The 24,660-nt window shown below is 45.5% G+C and overlaps 4 protein-coding genes across 6 annotated transcripts; 1 reads left to right on the forward strand and 3 right to left on the reverse strand.

The window, feature by feature from the left end:
* Positions 1-365: 365 nt before the first annotated feature.
* On the reverse strand, positions 366-1,296 carry LOC123427928 (protein translation factor SUI1 homolog 2-like). The gene has a single exon (XM_045112067.1). It carries the CDS (start codon positions 976-978, stop codon positions 616-618), a length of 363 nt encoding a protein of 120 aa, XP_044968002.1. The 5' UTR covers positions 979-1,296; the 3' UTR covers positions 366-615.
* Positions 1,297-3,907: 2,611 nt separating this feature from the next.
* Positions 3,908-5,604, forward strand: LOC123427927. The gene is made up of 5 exons (XM_045112066.1): positions 3,908-4,122; positions 4,599-4,734; positions 4,833-4,914; positions 5,077-5,193; positions 5,311-5,604. The coding sequence occupies exons 2-5, from the start codon at positions 4,616-4,618 to the stop codon at positions 5,359-5,361; spliced, it is 369 nt and encodes a 122-aa protein (XP_044968001.1). The 5' UTR covers positions 3,908-4,122; positions 4,599-4,615; the 3' UTR covers positions 5,362-5,604.
* A 1,098-nt stretch (positions 5,605-6,702) lies between these two features.
* LOC123427926 (APO protein 4, mitochondrial) lies at positions 6,703-10,479 on the reverse strand. 3 transcript variants are annotated; one of them, XM_045112062.1, is made up of 3 exons: positions 10,320-10,479; positions 8,780-9,056; positions 6,703-8,170 (listed from the first exon to the last, which is right to left on the reverse strand). In XM_045112062.1, the coding sequence occupies exons 1-3, from the start codon at positions 10,462-10,464 to the stop codon at positions 7,432-7,434; spliced, it is 1,161 nt and encodes a 386-aa protein (XP_044967997.1). In that variant the 5' UTR covers positions 10,465-10,479; the 3' UTR covers positions 6,703-7,431. The 3 variants fall into 3 exon arrangements, with proteins under 3 accessions (XP_044967997.1, XP_044967999.1, XP_044967998.1); XM_045112064.1 differs by lacking the exon at positions 10,320-10,479 and adding an exon at positions 9,665-9,936; XM_045112063.1 differs by lacking the exon at positions 10,320-10,479 and adding an exon at positions 9,660-9,936.
* A 9,253-nt stretch (positions 10,480-19,732) lies between these two features.
* On the reverse strand, positions 19,733-23,140 carry LOC123430894. The gene is made up of 2 exons (XM_045114726.1): positions 21,858-23,140; positions 19,733-20,378 (listed from the first exon to the last, which is right to left on the reverse strand). The coding sequence occupies exons 1-2, from the start codon at positions 23,067-23,069 to the stop codon at positions 20,010-20,012; spliced, it is 1,581 nt and encodes a 526-aa protein (XP_044970661.1). The 5' UTR covers positions 23,070-23,140; the 3' UTR covers positions 19,733-20,009.
* Between the last annotated feature and the right edge of the window lie 1,520 nt (positions 23,141-24,660).

The raw sequence follows: 24,660 nt of genomic DNA on the forward strand, positions 1-24,660 counted from the left end.
GAATACTGCCTTCGTTATTTTATATAAGGTCTATTCATTTTTTGATAAAATTTCATTATGTAATATGTACTTTTTCCAATTCCTTGTAATTCTGTTTTTAGCCATAAAAAAAGGAAAATATTCTTTTTCTAAGCTAAATGATTTACTTGTCGACAATCAACTAATTAGCCAAGAGTAATTTTACCCTAGATTATGTATAATTATGTGCTTTGATCACGGTACTCCAATCCATAAGCCAATACAAAGGCCATCCAAACAGCTGAATTGGAGGTTCCGAATACCAATTCACAATTCGAAGCCTGAATACATACATCCAAACGCAGCGTAAGTGGAAATTCGTAAAAAGTTAGGCAAGACGCATCAAATTAAGGTATTGTTAAAGTCTGCATTATTATTGATGATATAGCAAACGTACAATCCCCTTACACGATTTAACCCGACAACCGCAAGCCATTATGGCTAAACTCACACAGAAATCAAATCACCAAACAGCAAACCCGATACTAGTACAAACCAAACGAGAGTTAATTTAAAAGCACTTGAAACTAAACCGCAAGCGCAGACCGACTCGAAACAAAATAAACGCTCCGGCACAGATGGTGGAGACGGGCTTAATTAGAAGCCGTGGACCTTGATGCAGTCCGTCTTGGCGAGGCCGGCCTTGGCGAGGAAGCCGGCGACGCGCTTGCGGTGGTCGCCCTGCAGCTGGATGACGTTGCCGAGCTCCTTGTCCTCGACGAGGGTGCCGTTGCAGCAGAGCTCCCGCTTGAGGTCCCGCAGCACCTTGGCGTAGTTGTAGCCGGCGCTGAGCCCCTGCACCGTGGTCAGCGTCTTCCTGCCATTGCGCTGCTGCACGCGGAGGTGCACGTAGGCGTCGTCGGCCCCGGCCGCCGCGTCGTCGGCGAACGGGTCGAACGAGGAGGAGGGCGGGAGCGCGTCGTCGTCGGCGAAAGGGTCGGGGGAGCCGGCCGCGGGCATGAACTCCTGATCAGCTTCTGCCGGTGGCGCGACGAGGTACCTGTCCTTTCCCTTGGCCTTGCCGGTCTTCCTCGCCGGCACCGTCTTGCCGGGTTTCTTGTTCTTGGCCCTCTTGGTGTCCTCCTCCTCGTCGGACGAGGAGGCGCCGCCCGCGGCCCACCTGTCCGAGGCGAACGGCGGCGGTGGCGACACCTTGACGCGATGCCCCAACTCCGGCGGTGGCGCCACGTCGGTGCTGCTCTTGATCGACGACACGGCGGCGGGTTTGGGTGCTCTGGCTCTCGAGATCGCTTGAGGCTTTGGTGTTCGTTTTTCTCTGAATATGATGCTGGGGGAGGCCGCGGCGGGTATTTGTTATGGGTGGAATCGATGGAGCGGAGTTCGTGCGGGGCACGGAAGCAGACCCCGAGTCGGTTGGTTGGTTGGGTTCGCGCACTGGTGCAGGACACGTCTGACGGTCCATCTTGGCCGTCCAGTGGTGGGTGTGCGGTTGCAGACGGTGCTGATCGTGCCAGCTGGGGAAGGAAGGAAACTTGGCACCCACGCCCGGCACGGTTTCTGTCTGTCTCTCTCACGAATCGTTCATGTTGGTAAGGAAGCGCGTGAAGCGAGGCAGGCAGGAGATAACATTGGAGGCCAAGGAAGCAGACTCCGGATATGTATATATGCAGGCTCTTTCTTTTCTTGGCCTAATAATAATAGCTGTATTGTATTCTGCTACAAGTAAGCTTATAGAGTACTCCCTCCGTTCCTAAATACAAGTCTTTTAAGCGATTTCACTAAAGGACTACATACAAAACAAAATGAGTGAATCTACACTTTAAAATATGTCTATATACGTCTGTATGTAGTCCTCTAGTGGAATCTCTAAAAAGACTTATATTATGGAACGGAGGGAGTAGTAATTGTAATAACTGCAAGTCAATACAGTGCATGAACTTAATATAATCCATAATTGTTTTATTTATGGACTTTACTTTTGTGATAACCATAGTGATTCATGTTATATATCTTGTTAGCTTGACATAAGTTGTTGGTGCACATAGTCGAGTCTAGCGTATTTAGGTTTTGTGATCAACTAATTTTTATTCCGCATTTTTCAAGCCTAACTCGTAATTATTTTAAAGTACCTATTGACCCCCTAAATTTAGGCGACATCCACATCCTTTCAACTATACTAGTGTGAGGTAGGTCTGCGATTGCCCAGGTGGCACGGACACTGGCACGACGATCCGTTGTGGGGAGGAGTTTTGACCCGAGCGGTTTCGACGGCGTTTGTCACCTTCTTGGTGGTCGCAACCCTCAAACATCAGCCTTGCCACCCCGCGGACCGTACCACGTGGGAGAGCTTATCCGGATCCGTCACTGCTACGAAGATCATGAAGGTCTCTCGCGAATCCATCGTCGTGATGGCTGACGGTGCATGGGTGGGGGCGAAGGCGATCAAGGTAGAGAGCAGAAGCTTTTAGCGCTGAAAGAATGGCAGGATTGTGAAAATGTGCGGGCATGACATGGGGGTTGTGTGGATCCAAGGTGTCAGGGGCATACGTGGCTGGCGTTCGGACTCCTCTAGAGCTCCCTCCGGTTTGGACCCAACTTGTGAGATTTCGGACATCCCAATCGATCCGGCCAAATTTGGTAATCCGCGTTGGAGGCCTACAAATATTTAGACCAGCGGGTAGATACATTTTGCGGTCGTTTTGGTGATCCACGTTGGAGGTGCCCTATGCTATGATGGAAGTACCTGAATAGGAAAAAATATTATTGATTACTTGGAGCATCTTCAACAGATACCCAACAATAGCCACCATTCCCCAAAACACAACCATTTCGAATAGTTTGGCAAAAGGAAAAGCTCGCCGGTCGTTCCCCACCCCGTCGCCACTCGATAGGGTCGCAACAACACCATCGCCGCCCAGCAATGACGATTAGCGATCGTCTTGACTCCCACGCGACTGTCGGTGAGTCGCTGCTCCTTGTTGAGCTCCTGACACTTGGTCGGCGTAGCGCCGCCAAATTTGGCCGCATCTTGCGGGGGGGCTCTACCCTCTACCCCGCCCTCACCGGCTCTTCTCAGCCTACACAACCTTCGTTGGCCAAAGTCGAGCTCGATGCTCGATGACCGTCAGGTGTGGCTCCCTGCCTCCGAGCGTGAATGTTTCAATTGCTCCAAATTTTAGGGCATCTAATACAACAAAACCTTTTTCTCGTGCTGGAAAATCTTCTCTCTCTTGCCTTAAGATCATTTTTCGAGCATCAACTCTTACATCATCCGTTAGAGATGCTTTTATAAAATCAATTTTCAGATGATTGAAGATGCTTTTATAATGACGGTTGAAGTGAAGTTGAGATCCATCGTAATCTTTTGTCACATGCCATCTACTCTTTCTCTAGCTAAATACTTATAGTTGAAGAAAACTGGTCAGATGTAATAGTAAATGTGCAAAAATACCTATTTTAAAATTCACGATGCAGATAGCTGACTATTGAAAAAGTGAGAGGAAAATGGACGTGGAGTTTCTCAGCTCGAGCTGAAATGAGCTCGGGTGAATAGCAAAATCAAATTTATTTTTTAAAAAAGTTCAGCTTTTTCTGTGATAAACATTGACAAAAGTTCTAATATCTTGCAAAATTTCATCAAAAAATCACATTTGGATGAGCCATGGCAAAACCAAACAAAATCGATACTCTGAAAATGCTACTTTCAAAAGCATTCTAGAGTATCGTTTTTTTTGTCACGGCTTTCACACATTTGATTTCTTAATGAAATTTTGCAGACAATTAGAACTTTTGTCAATGCTTGTCATAAAAAAAATTCAGATTTTTTTGAATACGTTTTGAATTTTTTAGAGTTTACTGAGCAAGCACACTTTCCCAAAAAAAATGTACATCTAGTGTTTTTGACAGTCCGTTGGGGAAAAGATAACAGGTGATTGTCATATTGCGAGCCCTATCCGCCGCCAGGTGCGTGAGCAAGGAAGCGACATCGGATCCCCTGACCCCGCGGCAGCCGGCGCCAGGTGCTGTTCTCCGGCGGCAGGCGAGGGCGCTGACTCTCTGGGCGAAAGCAGCAAGCTCCCGAAGAGCGCCGCCCTCCTCTTCGCCGTCTTCATCGCCGCCACTCTCCTCGTCCGCGATTACAAGGTGCGCCCCCTCCCGCCGGAAAATCCCCCCTAATCTGCGCTTGAAACGGCGGAGATCTGATTTCTTGTCGCCCGGGTGGCTGCGGTTTCGAATTTGTGGCAGTACCTCTGGTTGTTTGCCGGATCTGGTTACATAGCGAGTGGTGTTCCTGCGTAATGACAGTAAACATTATCCCCTTTGTTACATTACATGACCGACAGATATTTGTTTCTTCCATGTGGATACGCAAGAACACAGACCTGCATCGTTCTTTACCCATTTTTAATATGTCAAGCCTATATATGCGCGAAATGTTTTTGCCCTCTGTGGTTAGCTTCTACGGCAGCTGGTTATGTAAGTGGCATTTGCAACCAAGGAGGAATCTGTTGTGTGCACAAGTAACCTCTGATAATAGTGAATCTCGGTTGCTGCTGACTCCATTGTGCTGTCCGAGCTGTGTATGTCCCCAGCTGATTTATCTTTGCTCTTAACACCAGGGTCAAGCTGCTGTGAGATGGATATTTTGTATCTGTGCAAGGATGTCTTAAAGATTCAGAAGTTTAGGCGGCTGGCTTCTTATGCTGGATTCTATTCATTCACTACCCTCGTTACCTATGCTTACACAAGCAATACGTATGTCCCTGCTGAATTGCCCTTTACAGACCTGCAGTGTCTCCTACTTCTTATTCTTACCTGCCAATATTCTTCTCTGTTGCTGAAACTTATTGCAGGACAAGGGCTGGTATTTCGAGGGCTGATCAGTATTATGCCGCCTACCCTTCTGGTACTGAGTTACTCACTGACACTGCAAAGGTATGAAAATCCAAAAGAGCATTTGTGGTTAATTATGTCAGACTTTTTGTTAAATCTGAGCAGTAAGCAGGAAATGTAACATAGGTGTTGTTTTGTTTACCAATTCAACCAAGTTGACTTGCTTAAGGGAAGCGGTACCTAATTTCTTTTGTCTGTTTGCAGCTTTACAAGGCCGCATTGGGTAATTGTTTTGAAATAGACGACTGGGGTCCAATAGAATTCTCCATCATGGCAAAGCATTTTGACCGGCAAGGCAAACCACCGTATGCTTACCATGCTGTAAGTTTCTTAATACTTGCAGATACTCATTTGAATACAGTTGTACTCCTTGTTCTGGGTGTTTTCTCCCTGTATAGTTTGCAAGTCTTACATCAGTTTTTTACTCTGTGTTTTCAGCAATACATGTCACACGTTCTATCCCATGGACAGCTCGATGGAAGTGGTTAACTGCAGGGATGTGTTCTGTTAGATTCTCTCGAGGCTTGTTTGTAGTCCTTCAGCTGTAGTTGTAAGAAAGAGATGGCTCGCTGAAATCCTAAATTGTGCTGGTCTGTGATGACGATGACAGAGTTGAAATCGTAGATGCTGAGCTGTTGCAATATCAACATATTATTAGTTAAAACCGTGGTGGAATTTTCCCATGAATAATCATGGTTGCACCTAGTTGAAGCAGAATTTTCTCATGAATAATCATCGTGGTCTCTTCCCCTTCCTTTTTGTTATTGCTGAATGTAACACTTTGTGTGTCAGTGTCCATATCAGAATGAGTTTGTGTTCTCTTGCCTGATCTGCCGTTTCAGCAGCAAAGACCAGTGACCTTAATCATGCACTTGGAGTTGTAGGTGCATGGATGGCAAATGCTGCTGGTTGGCTCCTGAACTGGAGGTTTTCACTAGCGGTTTAGTAATCTACGTAGAGCTATACTCTTAAAATTGAAATTTAAACAACAAGGTGAACTGTGTTGGTTATAAAATCACCAAGGATTGTTTTTGCGAATTGGTGTTGCGAGGCATCCTTCGTCTTGTAAGGAGGAGCGCATAGCCGGGTTGATGAGTGTTCTATGTTCCTTGAGTAGACCGAACTCCCAAGGAGGTGGCATGTGGTTCTTGCCTTGTTTCCTCGATGAAAGCTTTAGTTATATATATGTAAATAAAGTGTATGTTTTCTTATTAACAAAATAGGCATAGCATAGAAATGTTATTTTGCCAAACTTCTGCCTATAAGGTGAGGCAGAGGGTCACTAGGAACACGCATGTCTTGCAATTTGCTTAGCACAACGAAAGCAATACATTAAACACAAAAAGTCTAGCAGTAAATGATAAGGTTAAAAAAGACTTGCCAGTACACCACATCTATCAAAGAAACTTGGTTGAATCACCGCTTATGAAACCTCCTCAGAGCAAAACTAATCCGTAGTGAATTATCTAAAAAGACTTATATTTAAGAACGAAGGGAGTAGTATCAAACCGCCAGCTACTCAATCCATCCATAAAAAACACTATTATATTATGAGACGGAGGGAGTACAGATTTATTGCACTTTTAATATGATACTGGCAACAGATTAATTGCACTTCTCTCATCCAAACGAATGATAAAGCATACATTGCAGAAACATGTTTCCATAAAGACAGACAGCAAATGAAAAACATGTTAACATACTTGTTACATACCACACAAATTACTGAAGACGCCCTAACAGATTGCACTCAGTACAATGTACTTGTCAGCAGAAACAGGTATATTACTGTAACAAAAAAAACAGGCTGAAAGCATATACACTCTCAGCTTTAATGTACATGAAATTTATTTATACCCAGCTTGTCAGCCAATGTGGCTGGAATAATCAGTACACAAAAAAGGGAGCCAAGCTAAAATTGTGTGTACAAATTGCACTTCAAGAAGGGGTGCTTATGACAGCAGTACAAAAGTTATTTGTGATGTTCACACACAGTACCAACTTGCAGCAAGTGAGCTCCCTCTACATAGCTTGCTTATAACAAAATTGCCCATAGGGCTATAAAAAAGAGCAATGGTACGACATCTAAGTAATGTGAACAAACTGTTCTTAATCCCCTTGGAAAAAAGACATCCCGCAAAAATACTGACAACACTTGATGTTACAATAGCCAGGCAAAGCTCCCCTCCCTCGGTTTTCAATGAGCCGGCACAAACTAAGGGCCCCAAAATATTCCGTTCTGGCCTTCTGGGTAATTTACAATACAGTTAGTCTCCCACTGAAAGAAATTGCCTGATATCATCAGAGGAAATTCAGCTAATTGGTAAACCTGAGCTGTGTTTTCCTTCTCACCTACTGACCTGACTAACACAGATAATCTTCAAAATGGATTACTACCTGCCTCATCTGATTCACAAGAATCCTGCTAACATACAATTTTAGTAACCCTAGATTCCCTCCACATCCAAAAGGGTCTCTTGTGGTCTCTTGTTACCTGATATGTACAGCTACAGTATAATATCAGTCATCATGCGCAGACCTAGCTAAGAAATCAACTTCTTATGTGGCCTGGTCTCTTTGAACAGGTGGTGCTAAGCCATGCTCCTTCATCATGCAATTATATTTTGGTGATGCTCTTGCACCTACTTGCACACAAAGCTCCACAACAGCAGGAGCATGACCATAATAATCCCGCCCACTGTACACCAGAATCGGTGGGTCGTGAGGCCGCTGATGCCACACAATCTTCTGAGGAACTAGGTCATCCACCCCAGCCTTCTTCCACCTGTGTTTTCCCCGCCAGCCCTCAAACTTAAATACTCCACACATCCTGGCCTTGTGCCCTGATATCCCAACATGCACTTCAGAGCAATTCTCACACACTTTGGATGGGTAGACCAATAGGAGTTTTGTCACACCTAATCTGAGCCTTTCCCATGCCTCCAGTGTTCTCTGACCTACCAATCTAAGTTCATCAGGTCGCAAAGCAGGACTTTGGTTGTTAGCTTTAGCTGCCGTACATAGCTCATCACGTCTGTATAGGAGTCCTTCAGGTAGCTCTGCACCTGCCTGATGACATAGCTCGAGTACAGCTGGGACACGAGTGAAGTCAAACCTCTGGTCATGCCTTATCTCATCCTGAAACATGTTTTCCTGATGGAAGGCCTCAACAGGGACAATGATGTTATTCAAGCCGCCCGGGCCCCATTGATGAGGTCGATCCTTGATCATACGTTTGAAACCATGGCATGTGTTCATCTGATGTGCCATTGCTCCAACATGAATTTCGGGACAAAACCTTCAAGACGAGTCAAAAAATAAATCACTAATTAAACTGACAGCACATAAAACATCTGAATGAATAATGCAGAAATGTCCACTCTGATTAACAAATGTGAAAATCAAAGAGGACTGCTTGAGTAACTGGAATTCACTCAGACTAAAAAGCAAACATGGCAACAACATTACACAATAATAACACTTGTTTAGGAATACTAATCTTCTATGTATGACTGTTTAATTATTTGTCCATGTCTTCAGACTTCTTAGCAATACCTTTGATGATGATCTGCCAAAATAAGGATCTTTCAGCAACAAACAAGAAGACTAGTTTGTTATTGTATTGTATCCTCCCATGATCAAGTGGAAACCATTTACTAATTTCACATTTCTTGCCCTTACTTGCATGAACGTACAGAAACATAATACTAGCCTATGAACACCAATCTTCTAGCACTTATTTTTGTTGAACTTTTATGCCATTTCTCTCAGACTTCTTGCAATACCTAAACTGATAATGATGCAAAACAAGGAACTTTCAGCAACAAAAGAGAAGACCAAGTTTATTGCATTTCATCCTCCTATGATGAAGACAAAATCATAATAATTTCGTACTTGTTGCCCTTACTTGCATGAATGTACAGGAACAGCTCTGAGAAGTATGGAGACGCCTTCAGTGAGAATCTCTCTGGCCCTGACCACCTCCTGGGCTACCGGGATCATCCGCTTGATAGGATAGTCCTTTGTTCGGTTCTTGATCCTCTTTAGAATCATGGGCCGCAGCTGCTTCCAGTCCACCCTCGAAGAGTACATCCTCAGATTCACAATCGAGCCGCACAGCTCCGAGCAAATGCGAATGCCGGCCATCCGCCCCATAAACGCCATTGCAGCACACAGAGCAGAGCCTACAGATTCACATTTGTTTTTCATAAGGACAGGAAACAGGCATCCATGGTAGTAGTATTAGGGCCAGTTCTTTTAAGCTCTGCTGTGGAAATAAGCTCCTGTGAAAATAAGCTCTAGATAAGCTCCTATGAAAATAAGCTCCGGATAATAAGCTATCCAGTTCTTTTCAATTTCTGTTTTTCCAGCTTATCTGTTGTACAGTAAGTGAAAAGTCTGTAATGCCCTTGGATATGGTTGTCGTGATTAAATGATATTGTGTTATTTTTCTCATTTTGCTGCTCAAATAAACCTCGATTATTTCACATACGAATATCATTTTTCCTGGCATACGAATATGCAACAGTACATCATTATCTCACATTATACATTCACTTCTTCCACACAAATATCATAGCAAATTGTGGAAAATTAGCAATACCATATCATAGCAAATTGTGCAAAATCACCACATCCATATATGCTACTACAAATTGTGCAGAATCAAAACATCACACAAATATCATAGCAAATCTAACTGAAATTTTTGGCAGAAATAAAAACAGAGGTGGATGGGGGGGCCTTCGCTGGATAGGGGGAGTGGAGGGGGAACGGGGGCACTTCACTGTACAGGAGGAGTGGAGGGGGAACGATGGTGATGCGCCGGCGGAGTGGGTCGCCGGAGGGGCCGGACCGGGCCACGAGCTCGCAGGGAGGGAGGGGTCCAGCCCACGGGGAGGGAGGGGCGTCGGCGGAGGGGTGCCTATGGGGAGGGACGGGACGGGACCGGGCCGAGGGAGTGGCGGCGGCGGGGCGGCGACGGCGGTGGGGCGGGCGAACCCTAGGGGAGAGAGCTGAGAGACGACGTGAGTGCGGGAGTTGGCTCGCGCGACCCCGTTTTTTCCTGGTAACCTCTCGGTGGCAATTTGGACGTAAATACCATCGAACAACATGACCCTTCATAATACCCCTTCGATTCACTTGCGGGAAGCTGCGAGAAGCCGATGCTACCCAGCCTTTTTCTCATTGCACATGACCAGGAGATGAAAATAAGCTAAGGTAGCTTCTCCCAAACCATTTCTTTTTAGCTTTTGACTTATTTTGACAATAAGCTGTAAAAAGCTATAAAAGAACTGGCCCTTATTAGCAGGAGATGCGGCGAACAACTGTACATGTATATTTCGTCTAAATTTTGTTGCTCCCTCCACCTGAGTGAATGTTGCGTCGATTCTTCTCCAGAAGATAAGAAGGGGAACGAGGGAAGGGGATGGCGGCTGATTGATTACCTTGCCCGCAGTCCGCCGGTCTCTTGGAGCTCGCTGGCGGCGCGGCAGCCAATGGAGGGGGGCGGCGCAGGGGATAGGATGGGGAGCCGCCCGCAATAGAGCGGAGACGCGCAGGGTCTCCTTCCCCTCGCCAGGGCCGGTCCATAGGTCGGGCAAAGGGGGCGACCGCCCTGGACCCTCAAGAGGGGAGGGCCCAACTAAAATTTGTACTAGTAAACACTAGTAAACACTGTACAAGTATAAGTTACATATGAAAGATGGATTCAACTATGCAGCGGCGTCGCATGCTGGTGCTCCCATGCAGCGGTTCGCATGCGCATGCTTCACGTAAAGATTTTCTCCAATGCTTGAAATTTAATTTTCTTAATCTTTAAAACCGTTAATTCAATTGATGTTTTTATCGTTGGTTTTGTCGTGACAAGATCTTCGAAACTAGATCCCGTGTCGACATGTTTCGATAAAAAAATTTCCTTCCGTAATTGCCACATTGTTCCACTCACTTGCTATATTATTAATCACTTACTTGTCCAATAAAAATATCTTAATTGCCATATTCTTTTTATGTAGTTTCGTGCAAAGATTGTCGTGCTTATAAATGCAGTGCCCAAAATGTTTTGATGTGCTTGTCATTTTTATTCTACTAAGTTGTCATATGGTCTCATAAAGCTTGTTGGTCCTTTTTAAAATCACAGTTGTCACATATATTTTTTGTGCTTGTTATTTTAATCCTACCTCGTTATCATATTGTCTCATACAACTTGTCAGTCATTGTAAAAAAATAGTTCTTACGGTGTTTGCTGTATTTATCTGTTGAATTCTATCCTCAATTGTTATGTTGTGTCATAATAAAAGGACATTTGATTGTTCTGAAACGTAGTTGTGGTAGTGTTTTGTTGTGTCGGTCAGTTAAAATCTACTCAAATGACATGCTTTTATATCATGTATAATGAAATCTGTTACAAAGATTTTGTACGAAACAACATTAAAAAGTGACAATCAAGTTATTTTTTTGAGGCAAGTAAGTGGTTAATAATATCGTAAGTGAGTCAAAAAATGTGGCAAGTATGAACGGAAAAAAAAGAATTGACAAAACATATCGACATGAGATCTAGTTTCGAAGAACTCGTCACGAGAAGCCAATGATGAAAGCGGATCATCGATTGAATTAACGATTTTGTAGATAAAACTTTTTGAATTTCAAACATCAAGAGGAATCACACGTTGTCCTCTCGCCGCACGGCAACGCAGCCGTGCGCACATTATCAATTAGATTTTACCATGAATGATTATTAAATGGATAAAATAAAGCCTCAATTTGTAGAAGCATATGTTCACACCACATACTAATAGAGTATACCACACATAGGCAAATCAATTCGATTGACGAAGTTAGGTTCAATTACAGTGGCCTCTATTTACAATGAATGTCTAGTATCATAATGAAAATAATGATAACTACATTTCAATGTTTAAACAAATGCATAATTTTTAATTTGATAATTGTGTAGGACATCTCATTTGAATCAAATCAAAGAAAGTGAAACTAGACGAGCATGATATGTAATCGAATCATATGTTGAAGTATAATCAATAATATCTTTGGTTCTTCGATGATTCTATTTGGTGAACCCAACTTGCAAGTCACAGTTTTTATGACCTAGAATTTTCCATGGATATGACTACCTAATATACACTAGAAACCATTATTATGATATTTTTTAGTATATATGATTTAGAAATCTTACCGTAATATTCAATAATATTAAAAGATACATAAACCCACACATGCATATGCAAATGTGTATACACTAAATTATTTATGCAATATTATAAAATAATTTTGAAACATTGTTTTAGCAATGAAGGGAAATTTTATTATCACAAGAATTTTATTTTGAAAAATATATTTTTATGATATACACCACCACTGTGTAACAATGAATAATATAATATTATTTGAAAATATTCTTATGTCACTAAGTAACAAGATATATATTAATTACAACTATAATATGGTTCACTTAATTTAGAATAAATATAAAATTTTAGTATAAAAAATAATTGTTTTACATCGCCCCGGGCCCAAAACTGTTTTGGACCTGTTGTGCCCCTCGGTGGCGGCGCCGCACCCGTCGATCTGACAAGCCCCACCGCTCGCCTCGGCCCCAGGGAAGCGTGGGCGCCGTCGAGCAGCCGAGGAAGGCGGCGGCGCTGGGCGGCGAGAGGTGGAGCGAGTTTCAAGGGAGGCGGCGGTGCACAGCCTGTGAGCGAGACGAGACGCTACGGCTGGGAAGGAAGAAATGCGACTGCGTGCCCGATCGATCGATTCGCCTCCGGCTGCCAGGCTTGGGCTCAGCCGAACGAATTAGGGATCGGCAGTGGAGGGACAACCTGGGCCTGGCCCAATAACGCCGAGGACGATTCCGTGGCATCAAAGCCCAGCGAACGTTATTTTTGCGGGAATCAACACTTCATTGTATGTGCTAAAAAACAACACTTTATTGTATTTTAACAACTACACCATGCCCCGTGACTCCGTCCCTCCACCGCCGCTGGCCACCCCAGCTGCGGCGTCCACCGCTCCCCGCCGCTGACCACTCCAGTCACGGCATCCACCTCCCCCTCCCTCATCGCTACCGACCACCCCGGTCACAGCACCCATCCGTCGTGCCTTCCAAAGCTTCTGTCCACGGGAGCGATGTTAGCCGGCTCTTCGAGTCCGCCTTCGGTTTCCTATGCTTTCTCTAAGTGGCATCAGTTGGTGGTCTTCGGGCTTGGGATTCTCTGGATCTCCAAGCTCCGGCTATTCCTCATCGGCGGCGGGCACTTCCCCACAGATGGCGACGGTGGTCGGGCCTATGGCGTCGCCGGATGAGGGTTTTCGGCAACCGAGGCCATCTCACAAGGTCCTCTGGCGTAACCGCCGGGCGATGAAGAACCACCTAGAGGCATGGCCTTTCACCCGCCGCTGGCCAACCTCATCGTCGTCATCTCAGAAGAGGAAAGAGTTCCCTGTGGAGCTCCATGGGATCTGATTCAAATGCTTTCGGGATGATCACAAGAAGAAAGACTGCACATTTCCTCCCATGTGCATCTGTTGTGGCATCGTCGGCTATGAATATTTCCAGTGCAAGAGGCCAAGGAGTCTTGCTTCAGAGACGGAGCTCATCCAGGACGTGCTGGCCAAGATGGCGTGCTCGGATCTGATGTTGGCAGCTATTGACTGTGGTCGAAGGGGATCACTCGAACCCACGCGGGACGTGTCGACGACATGATCCTCGGCGGTTGCACCCGAACCTCTTCCCCAAGTCGGCTAGCTACCCCGCCTATGTCCGGCGGGATCTGCAATCTGTGCCGCTCGCCAGACATGGAGGAGCTGGAGAGGTGACTGCGTCTCGCTGTGGTCGCCTGCGTTGGAGGAGCCCGCTGATAATCCACAAGTATAGGGGATCGCGACAGTCTTCACGAGTAGTATTTCACCCTAATTTATTGATTCGACACAAGGGAAACAAAGAATATTTATAGGCATTGACAATTGAGTTGTCAATTCAACAACACCTGGAATATTTATAGGCATTGACACTGATCCGAATGACTCTAAGTGTCAAACCGGATACATATTTATTCTCAATGGGGGAGCGATAAGCTCGTGCAGTTCCAAGCAAAGCGTGGTAGCTGATTCTACATGCAAAGCGGAGTACATAGCTACCTCAGAGGAAGCTAAAGAAGGTGTCTGGATGAAGGATTTCATGACAGATCTTGGAGTTGTGAACCAAGGTTTCACAAGAGGACCAGACACATAAAACGACGCTTCAATTCCATCCGTGATTACATCAAGGAGGAGGAAATAAATATTTGCAAAGTGCACACGGATCTGAATGTTGCAGATCCGTTGACTAAGCCTCTTCCACGAGCGAGGCATGATCAACACCAGAACTGTATTTGTGTTAGATTAATTACAATATAAATCACATAGTGATGTGAGCTAGATTATTGACTCTAGTGCAAGTGGGAAACTGTTGGAAATATGCCCTAGAGGCAATAATAAAGTAGTTATTATTATATTTCCTTGTTCATGATAATCGTTTATTATCCATGCTAGAATTGTATTGATTGAAAACTCAAATACATATCTGGATACATAGATAACACACTGTCCTTTGTGAGCCTCTAAAAGGACTAGCTCGTTGATCAAAGATGGCCAAGATTTCTTGGCCATAGACATGAGTTGTCATTTGATAACATGATCAAATCATTAGGAAATTGATGTGATGGACAAGACCCATACTATGAACGTAGCAAATGATCGTGTCACTTTATTGCTATTGTTTTCTGCATGTCAAGTATTTGTTTCTATGACCATGAAATCGTGCAACTCACTGACACCGAGGAGTGCCTTGTGTGTATCAAACATCACAATGTAACTGTATGACTATAAAGGTGCTCTACAGGTATCTCCGAGGGTGTCTGTTTAGTTGGCATGGATCAAGACTGGGAATTATTACTCCGTGTGACGGAGAGGTATCTCAGGGACCACTCGGTAATACAACATCACAACAAGCTTGCAAGAAATGTGACTAAAGAGTTAGCCACGGGATCTTGTATTACGGAACGAGTAAAGAGACTTGCTCATAACGAGATTGAACTAGGTATAGAGATATCGATGAACGAATCTCGGGCAAGTAAAATATCGATGGACAAAGGGAGTAGTATACGGGATTGATTGAATCCTTGACATCGTCGTTCGACCGATAAAGATCTTCGTAGAATATGTAAGAGCCAATATGAGCATCCAGGTCCCGCTATTAGTTATTGATCGGAAAGTGTCTCGGTCATATATGCATAGTTCACGAACCCGCAGGGTCTGCACACTTAAGTTTTGGTGACGATTTGGTACTAATGAGTTATGTGTGGTGGTAACCAAAAGTTGTTTGGAGTCCCGGATGAGATCCCAGACGTCACGGGGAGCTTCGGAATGGTCCGAAAGTAAAGGTTGATATATAGGAAGTTGGTATTCAAGGTCCGGAAAGGTGCTGGAATGTGTCGGTTTTGTGATGGGAGTGCCCGAAGTGTTCCTAGGGACCACCTAGAGGGTCCACCTTCCCCGGAGGGCCCCATGGGCTATGAGGGGGGTGGGGCGCACCAGACCCTAGTGGGATGGCCGCCCCTCCCACCAAGGCCCATGCTGCGGGAGGTGGGGGCTAAGCCGACAAAGGGGGTCGGCCACCCTTGCCTTGGGTGGCAAGGCACCCTAGGGGCCGCCGCGCCCCACCCCTTGGCCGCCGCCCCCCAAAGGAGGGAACCCTAGGATGAGTTGGCCCCCTCCTCTCCTCCTATATATATGAGAGGGGAGGGAGGGCTGCAACACACATGCCACGGCGCAACCCCTTCCTCTCCCTCTAGATCGTCTCCTCCTCTAGTTTTCTCGGTGTTGCTCTGCGAAGCCGTGCCGAGACAGCTACTCCACCACCACCGCCACACCGTCGCGCTGTAGGGGAACTCATATATCACTCCACCCTCGCTTGCTGGATCGAGGAGGCGAAGACGTCATCAAGCTGCACGTGTGCTGAACGCGGAGGTGCCGTCTGTTTGGTGCTCGATCGGGAGTTCGTGGGACGGATCATGATAGGATCATGAAGACGTACCACTACATCAACCACGTTCTTTAACGCATCCACTTAGCGATCTACAAGGGTATGTAGATTCAATCTCTCATCTCCTAGATATGCATCTCCTAGATTGATATTGGTGAGCGTAGGAAATTTTTTGCTTCCCATGTAATGTTTTCCAACACACGCCTCACCCTCGTGGCTCCCTTTCGGTCTCCTTCAAGGTTGCAACAATGGTGTTCTTGAGGTGGATGGTGGCTGTACTTGGAGATGAGATAATGTATCAGATGCAATAAGATATCTTAGCGGCTGGTAGGTTTGAAGGTGAATATATAATAGCTCTCATATAGCTTCCTCCCTTGATGTGTCTTCTCTCCTTTCATCCAAGGGGTCCAGATGAGCCGTATCCTCTTACAATCTCTTAATTTAGAGCCAAGGATCCCATGGGAAGAATTGGGAACGAAATCGGTGAAGAATCTCATCTACGGAAACTTTCGGAGCTGTCTCCATGTCAAACGACCGCCGAAATGACCTAGAGCGGTCGTTCGAAAGGCGATCTTTTGGTTTGTCCTTTTTCAGTAAAACGACCATCATTTCTTCAGACGAACTTGGAATTTGATGTTCTTTGGTTCATTGGATTTGTATGAAAGATGACAATCCATTTATGGTTTTAGACCTTGATTTGGAGAACTTTGAAAAAATGGCTAAGTCCGGGTCTTGGATGTCCACCATTTGAACTCATTTTATTGTGCTAAGTTCTAGGGAAGTCCATCTCACCTGCCAGACGCGCAAAGAGAAAGAAATAAAAAACTGACAAAGAATAAACATTATGTAGTGCTCGCGGTGAGAAGGACAAAAACTGGAAATCATGCATATGGACATATAATTGGCTAAATGGAACATGGTATGACTTGATATACAAAGATAATGTGCAACAAATGGGCTCTAAAGTTGCATAAAATTTGGAGACATCACTAGCCTATCCCATTTTCCTCCTTCTCCGTCGCTTCCTCGACGTGGGAAGGGGATCCAAGGGAAAGAGAGTGGCTCTATATATCGGTGCACTAGGTGCGGTGGCAGCGCAGTACCATCACCCTCTCACCTATCGAGATGTCAACCTGCCCCACGGTTGGCATCTGGACGCGCAGGGCATCGCAGTTCCGGTAGTTCCGTGGTCACCGTGGGCGTACTCCGAGGAGATGCATAGGGGTCGTGATCTCCTGGGGCTTGAGTGGCACGGGCTCCCTGCATATGCAGCATACTCTCCCAACTGGGAGGTCTGGTACACGCTCGATCACGAGGAGGAGCGCTGCTGCAGTGTGCCGCTCAACCCCGCCATCCCAAGAGGTCGCGCCAAAGGAGGAGGAGGAGGCGGCCTACCAGGATGCGCTGGAGGGAGCGACACAGAGCACGCTAGACGAGAGCCGGTGCGCGACGACGCGCACTCGGAGGGCCTAAAGGAGGCCCTCGCCTCATTCGCATGGGAGACTTGACTCCATCTACACCCCCTCTACACCTCCTCGTCGCCGCCAGGCCTCGAGCCCAAGGCCGAGGCCGAGCCCAAGCGTAAGCGCTCTCCGCTATCGTTCACTTGTACTTAGGAGACATATTCGTGGAACGACATCCTCAGCGATTGGGTGAGCATGCCTCCCATCCACTTTGACGTGGTGCCCGAAAAGGAGGGGGCCCACCTGGAGCGCTGGAAGCAGCGTTGGCTAGCCAAGGAGCGGACCGTCAGCGAGCGCCAGATTCTATGGAGGCATGGGAAGGAGGAGGCCCGTCGCGAGCACGAGGAGGAGGAGAGCACCCGCCACGCAACAATATCGCCGCAGTAGATGCTAGAGAAGGCGGCATGGCATAGCACTTTTCCATGGGCTAAGCCGCCGCCATCCTTCGTTGACATGACTGGTGACGACGACGACAAGGATGATAGGAAGGGCAAGGACAAGTCTTAGGGCAACGTGCATACACGTTTTTATTTTATTTCATATTTTATTAGTGTTTAAATGGACTTTGGCCCATGGTTGACGGGCCATTAATGTTACATTATTTTTATTTTGGCTGCATGTTTTCAAAATTGCTTTCTTTGGACGGGAAAATGGATGTGCCACCCGTTGGACACATCCGTCGACCCAAACCAGAAAGTAGACGCGCCCGTCCGCTTGTCTGATCCAAATTGATGAAGAGCGGACAAAACGCGTGACTCTTTGGGTTTGCGCATTGGAGTTACCCTTAACGGCCATGGCACGACATGGTGGCTGGAGTTTTGACGATATATGTCGGTGAAGACGGAGTTTGCTGCAGGACGAAAATCATGTCTGGCTTGGCCATACCGACGGAGGCAACACCCATGGACGTCCTCAATCTTCCTAAAGTCTCCGTTGTGGTTACTCATTTTCTCTTCATCGTGCTCCGAAAGAAAATCTATACCTTTGGATCGGGCGACGGTGGGGCTTGGTCATGTCCTTCCTGAAGGCACCGTCTTGAAGCTCTTAGTTCGTTTAACTTCACCTCTTCGCGGATACTCCGGAAGAGCTTCGGTGTATCCTTAGTGTATTCTTCATGTTGACCGGGGTGGTGCCGTTGTTGACTTTTGGCACCTATGTATCTGGCCTTGGGTAATTGGGTGTGTTGGTGTGCTGTATTGTGGTTCTTATCAATCGGTTTGTTGGTGGTTGCTTTATATATAAAGTGGCACGAAAGCCATTTTCGATAATTTGTGGCTAAAATAACAACATTTCCAACTAAGAAAACATAAAAATGTTAGCGAAATTCTAAAAATCTAACATGACTAAAATACATAATCAACTCTGAAAGAAGACTTAAATACGTGTAGCACGTGTAGCACAAAGCAATCTGGCCTTGACGTCTTTCCTAATTAAAGTTGCCACTCCAAAAGAAAAAAATAAGACTAAAAAAATCTGAAATTTTCCATACAAATAAAAAGTTGTCATGTTTGACGACTAAAGTTGCCACTCCAAAAGAAAAAATAAGCCCCCCAAAAATCTGAAACTTGCCATCCAAATAAGAACTTGTCATGTTTGACAACTAAAATTGTCATTCTCGCCTCACTAAACTTGCCATAACAAAAGTTTGGAGTTGTCATGTGTTCGTGTCACACGTATGGCACTTGTCAATGTCCTAGATTTATGAAATAAAAATTTTGTTGGAGAAATCCCTAGTTTGGAAGCCTAGACAGGCTAGGCCTTGTGCATAATAATCAGAAGGTGCTATACCTCAAGAAACTAGTGTGCTTAAACAACTCAATTCACTATATGTCTCATCTAATAGACTTTTAGGGAAAATTCCTAACATGCCACCTCATAGCAGCGCCTCGCAACAACACGGTCGGAGGTGACTTTCTTGCTCGCGGCTGCCAGCTCGGCTCGGGATTGCAACTTGACCGATATTGCGATCGAGGACGCCCTAGGATTGCAACATGATCGATCTTGCTGCTGGATTACAGCAGGCTGATGTTGCAATCGGACTACAACGTCACCTGTAAAGACGCCTTGGGATTGCAACATGATTGATGTTGCGACTAGATTACAACAGAATGATGTTGCGGTCAGATTGCGTTGTCACTGATGTTGCAGAAGCTGCCAGATGGTCGCTCGATCACACTAATCCAACGGCTCTCGACCCGGCCGATCTTTGTCAACGATCATCTGGCCGACATATTGCACGGGCCTTAATCTTTTGGTCATTTTGTATAAAAAGCAGAGCGGTTATGATTTCACATTGCAAGCATCATGGCGAAAGGAAAGTCTAAGGAAGTTACCACATCACAATTATTATGCAACAGAGAATGGACACATGCCTTAATATGATCTTCAAAGTCGCTCGCACAAAGATGCACTTCTAAAACAAGAAGGAAAGATAAGATGATAAAAGCTAACGTACATAAATGCACTTTTAAAAAAAGTCTCCTGCCAACCAGTCATACCGAATACTGAATACTCTTGATGATGGTCACAGCCATCAGTGTTTATTCAGATACCTCACATAACGTCGTCATAGAATCTAAAACCTGAAGTACCAACGCAACAAAAACTCACTTACTCCTGATAGGTAAGCTGATTCATCTTGCACAGAAAGCTCTCCATAACTTCCCCTTGCACATTTGCCACCAGCTCTCTGTTTTGATCTTCTGTCTGTAGAATACAGGGTGTCCGAATTCAGAGTCTGCACCCGCCATCAAGACACGATTCCTCACAGTTATTAGCAGTTCATCTAAAGCAATGATTTTCCTCATAAGAGAGTTATTCCCGTCCTCAACGTCAATGCAAAGTGAGAAGGCCTCTGTCTCTGCAACATTTGTGTCACCATCCTTAACCAAGGCTTCTTTATATGATCGCAATGCTTTTATAAGGACCGATGAATCCTTTTCTGTGCTCTCAGGACCAACATCTTCAACACTGTTTCCAGTAACCTTGGTTTTTGAATCCTCCTGTGACCAAAAGTAAATTCAGTGTAAATAAGAATTCAAGTGTTTGTGTGTAGACAAATATGTGCAAGGCAATAGATTCTAGTGATGCAGATCATTTTACCTAGCTCTTACAGAAGCAATGAAAGTGAAATAAATTATGATACACCACTGCCATCTAGAACTTTTTAAATCTACTATCATTATAATAAAGTAAGCAATTGAAAGATAGTTAAGATTTGCAGGAACAAACAAAATGTTAAATTTTAATTAGATTCGAGTGCCTTGACTATAGAAATCAAACAAATATCTGGGCTACAAAAGAAATGCTAAGATTTTACGGAGTTCTTAGATGGTTAATATTTAGTTGGCTTTAACTGCCCTAATTGGAAACCAAACCAATATCTATAGGATACAAACTCCTTTATCCAACTGTAATACATCTTACATTACTTCTATTTTATTGAAGAACAGAAAAAATGTGTAAGATTTAGGAAAACAAATGAACGGCTAAAATTCCATGATTAAAAACACATCTAGAGTTGGGTTCAACAGAAAAAGATACAGAGTTGAATATGTTTTCTGTTTGAAAACAGATTGGGATTTGTTGATTATTTTTCGACACTCCTTAAAGAAGTGCTCTATTTGGACTCTGGCTAGATGGATGAACCACTATAGGAGATATATAAATATATATATACACACCTAAAAAGCACATATGTGTTGCGCCCCTCCTAAAACATGGAAGATGTTACGTAGTGCCATTGGGATAATCATGTGCACTATCTAACAGTCGAATTCAAAGCTTAAATTATGTTGCGTACGATATCTCGCACGCTCAGTCCTCACTTGAATCAAATTATGAAAGACATATTCATTAAATAAGACGAAACTGACGTAGAGGACCAAAAAATTGTAAAAGGAGAAAGAAAACCTAACTCAAAATGGAGCGTATAACTTATCCATATCAATACTTAAACACTACGTACTGTAAAATCTAGCTATTCATATACTAGCTATAGATTATGTATGTGGAGTTTATAATAATGATATCGTCTAATCAGCAGAAATCCTCCAAATAAATATTTAAATACTAGTGACAAATCTAGGTTATTCATATACTAGTTATGGATTATGCATGTGGAGCTTTTATATCACAATGCTCACATATAACCTGCATAAACCCTCACGGTAGAAGGTGCCAATTTTGCATCCTCTTGTACAGTAATTATGTACAAGTAGTCTGAGGTTGTCGATATATATATATGTATATATTTTTGGAAGGATTAATGGGAACAGCACTGCTACTTCTTCTACTATATACTGTACGAGTTATGCAAAGACACATGTTACTTTGACTAAAAATGATAGCATATCTTCATATATCTAGCAATACTATCACATTAGGAAACATCATTGCATACAATTTATATATGGAGCAAACATAAAAGGGAATTCTTAACACGACCACGGTCACACAGAAGATTAGAATAGGCAACTTACCGAGATGTGTTCCATAGAAGGGGGCCAGGCCGAGTAGGGATGGACCGGCAAGAAAGGTCGCTTATTTTTCAGATGCTGCTTCAGCTCCGCTGTTTCCAGAGACAAGGAGAAGAACCACTCAGGGGATTTGAGCTGATCCACGTACTTCCTCCATGTGCGAAGTGCGAAGTAGACAAAACCATTGGAAACCGTCATAAGCCGCACTGAGATGGTATCTTTCACTGAGCAGTTGGTGATCTCCCTAAAGCTAGAGTGCAGTGGAAACATGTTGTGCAGCACAAATCGCTGGACGCCGTCATCGCCGTCTGTCAAGATCCAAATGCTAAACGTGCATTCCTTCTCATCTACGATGCAGAGCTTCCCATCACTGGTCTGGCCAACCATGAATTTTGTGCGTGCCTTTCTCAAGGGCGGCGGCAGATCCATTCGAGAGAAGTGGAACGTATCTGTGTTGAGCACGAAAACGTACTCGGTGGCATGTACCCCGGTCATGGACTCGCATTGCCAACAGATAAACCCATCCAACACGGTGCAGGCTGTGCGCGTGAAGCCCTTGGGCAGCAGCGTCGCAACCTCCGGCAGAATCTGCCACTCCATGGTGTCCGATGAGAAGACAGCGATGCGGAGCCGATCCCACGAGTAGTCCTCACGGATACATACCACACGGGACGGCCTCTGATCCTCTTCCTCTTGGGAGGAGAATGTGTGGAAGCCGAGGGAGGTGCCGTCGGGCATGCCATGATGCTCCTTGGGGCGGAGAAACAGGGCCTTCGTTTCGGGGTTGTACCGAGCTGCGTGAATGGTGCTCCGGTGGTTGATGCCGACGGAGCCGCCGTAGGCAACCGAAGGATCGGAGAAATCGACCCGCCAGTCGGAAGAAGCGTCGTCGTCTTGGAGTTGGAGAGGGGTGAATCCGGTGAATCCGGCGGAGGGGAGCTGTAAGGCGGGGAGGGGACCTATAATGTGTGCGAGGAACCGAGGGAGGAGCGGGGGCGCGTGGAGCGCGCGGAAGCGGCGGCGGTAGGCGCGGGACGAACGGACGGCGCCGAGGAAGGTGTGGCAGGTGAGGGCGGCAGAGGCGAGGCTGGGGAAGTTGGGGAGGCGGAGGAAGATCTCCCGGAGCAGGTCGTCGTCGAGGTCGCTTATGGTGGTGGGAGCGGGTGGTAGTACTATGGGGTGTTCCGGCAGCGGCGACGGCGGGTGGGAAGCCATGGCTGGTTGGTCGCCGAGCTCAAGCGCCGCTTGGAAGAGGAGGAGTTTGGAGGTTGGACTTTGGAATGGGAGTTGTTGCTGGCCAGGAGTCGAGGATTTACTGATTTACGGTTTGTGCTAGCGAGATAGGGGGAGGAGTGGTTGCGACTTGTTAGGAGATAAACTTCCGGCGGCGCCGAGGACGGGTGCGCAACAATCGCTAACCAGAACCAGGCCACCGCCTGTATAACAACCACCTCCCTGATCTTTAGCCATGTATATATCCACTCAGGTAAAATAGCTTAGACAGTTAAATATAGCCTGCGGTGTGCTCTGTTTGGCTGCCGAGCTCAAGCGGAAACGATGCCTAAGAAAAATTGAGAAATGCTTGTATTAATTGCAGTGCCATGCCACATGTCACCATACAAGTCCATGTACAGGTGAGACTTACACGAGAGCCTACAAAACATAACACGATATATGCGCGGACACGACGAGAACACGCACGCACCGCGTGTTGGGCGCGAGGCGAGACCTGGGCCATCTGGTATGCAAGCAAGTTCCACCCCCCCTGATGTCGTCGATCGTGTACAAAAGGAGTTGGCCTTTAATGGGGGACCAGGTTGTGGAGAAGGTGTTAGCAGTTCTGAACGAAGGTGAAATCCCATCAGGGTGGAATGATACTGTCGTCGTCCTAATACCCAAGGTCAAAAACCCAAGTAGGATCAAGGATCTGCGCCCGATCAGTCTGTGTAATGTTATCTACAAGCTAGTGTCAAAGGTGATCGCTAACAGAATGAAAATGATCCTCCCTGAGATTATCTCTGACAACCAAAGTGTGTTCGTTCCAGGCAGGCTCATTACAGATAATGTGCTGATCTCTTATGAAATCTCAGACTACCTGATTCATAAGAAGAAGGGGAAAGAAGGGCATGCGGCAATCAAGGCTGACATGAGCAAAGCGTACGATCAGGTTGAATGACACTTTCTGGAGGCCATGCTGCTCAGGTTGGGTTTCGTTACCAGTGTTGTACAACTAATTATGAAATGTGTCACAACGGTGAGATACCAAATCAAAGTCAACGGTGATCTAACGAATCAGTTCAGCCCATCCAGAGGCTTACGCCAGGGGGACCCTTTGTCGCCGTACCTATTCGTCATCTGTGCAGAGGGACTATCGGCGTTACTCCAAGATGCAGAACGATCAGGATGCTTAAGTGGAGTCAAGATTTACAGCACGGCGCCGAGTGTGTCCCATCTTTTCTTTGCTGATGATTCCATTCTGCTCATGAAGGCTGAACTGCAGGAGGCTGAGGTGCTGCGAGGCATACTGGACCTGTATGAGAGTTGCTCGGGCCAATGCATCAACACAGAGAAATCTGCTGTCATGTTTAGTCCGAACACTCATGAGGAAATACGAGCAGTAGTGAAGGGTGTGCTAGGGATCCAAAGTGAGAATTGGAATGATAAGTATTTGGGTTTGCCGGTACATGTGAGACGTTTCAGGAGGAAGGCTTTCGCGTACATAAAAGGGGCTGTCGCAGGGAGAATATATGGATGGAAAGAGAAGTTGATCGCCAAACCAGGCAAAGAGGTTTTGGTTAAGGCAGTT

Source organism: Hordeum vulgare, chromosome 2H, assembly GCF_904849725.1.
Source record: "Hordeum vulgare subsp. vulgare chromosome 2H, MorexV3_pseudomolecules_assembly, whole genome shotgun sequence".
In the NCBI taxonomy this organism is placed as follows: domain Eukaryota; kingdom Viridiplantae; phylum Streptophyta; class Magnoliopsida; order Poales; family Poaceae; genus Hordeum; species Hordeum vulgare.

Excerpts from the sequence above, each read along its gene's own strand:
- LOC123427928 (XM_045112067.1), bottom strand. The coding sequence starts at position 978 with ATGCCCGCGGCCGGCTCCCCCGACCCTTTCGCCGACGACGACGCGCTC.
- LOC123427927 (XM_045112066.1), top strand. The coding sequence starts at position 4,616 with ATGGATATTTTGTATCTGTGCAAGGATGTCTTAAAGATTCAGAAGTTT. Across the intron at positions 4,915-5,076 it reads TACTCACTGACACTGCAAAG|CTTTACAAGGCCGCATTGGG; the intron begins GTATGAAAATCC and ends GTCTGTTTGCAG. Across the intron at positions 5,194-5,310 it reads CACCGTATGCTTACCATGCT|CAATACATGTCACACGTTCT; the intron begins GTAAGTTTCTTA and ends CTGTGTTTTCAG.
- LOC123430894 (XM_045114726.1), bottom strand. The coding sequence starts at position 23,069 with ATGGCTTCCCACCCGCCGTCGCCGCTGCCGGAACACCCCATAGTACTA. Across the intron at positions 20,379-21,857 it reads CTTCTATGGAACACATCTCG|GAGGATTCAAAAACCAAGGT; the intron begins GTAAGTTGCCTA and ends TTTTGGTCACAG.
- LOC123427926 (XM_045112062.1), bottom strand. The coding sequence starts at position 10,464 with ATGGACCGGCCCTGGCGAGGGGAAGGAGACCCTGCGCGTCTCCGCTCT. Across the intron at positions 9,057-10,319 it reads ACCGGCGGACTGCGGGCAAG|GCTCTGCTCTGTGTGCTGCA; the intron begins GTAATCAATCAG and ends GTGAATCTGTAG. Across the intron at positions 8,171-8,779 it reads GTTCCTGTACATTCATGCAA|GTTTTGTCCCGAAATTCATG; the intron begins GTAAGGGCAACA and ends CTCGTCTTGAAG.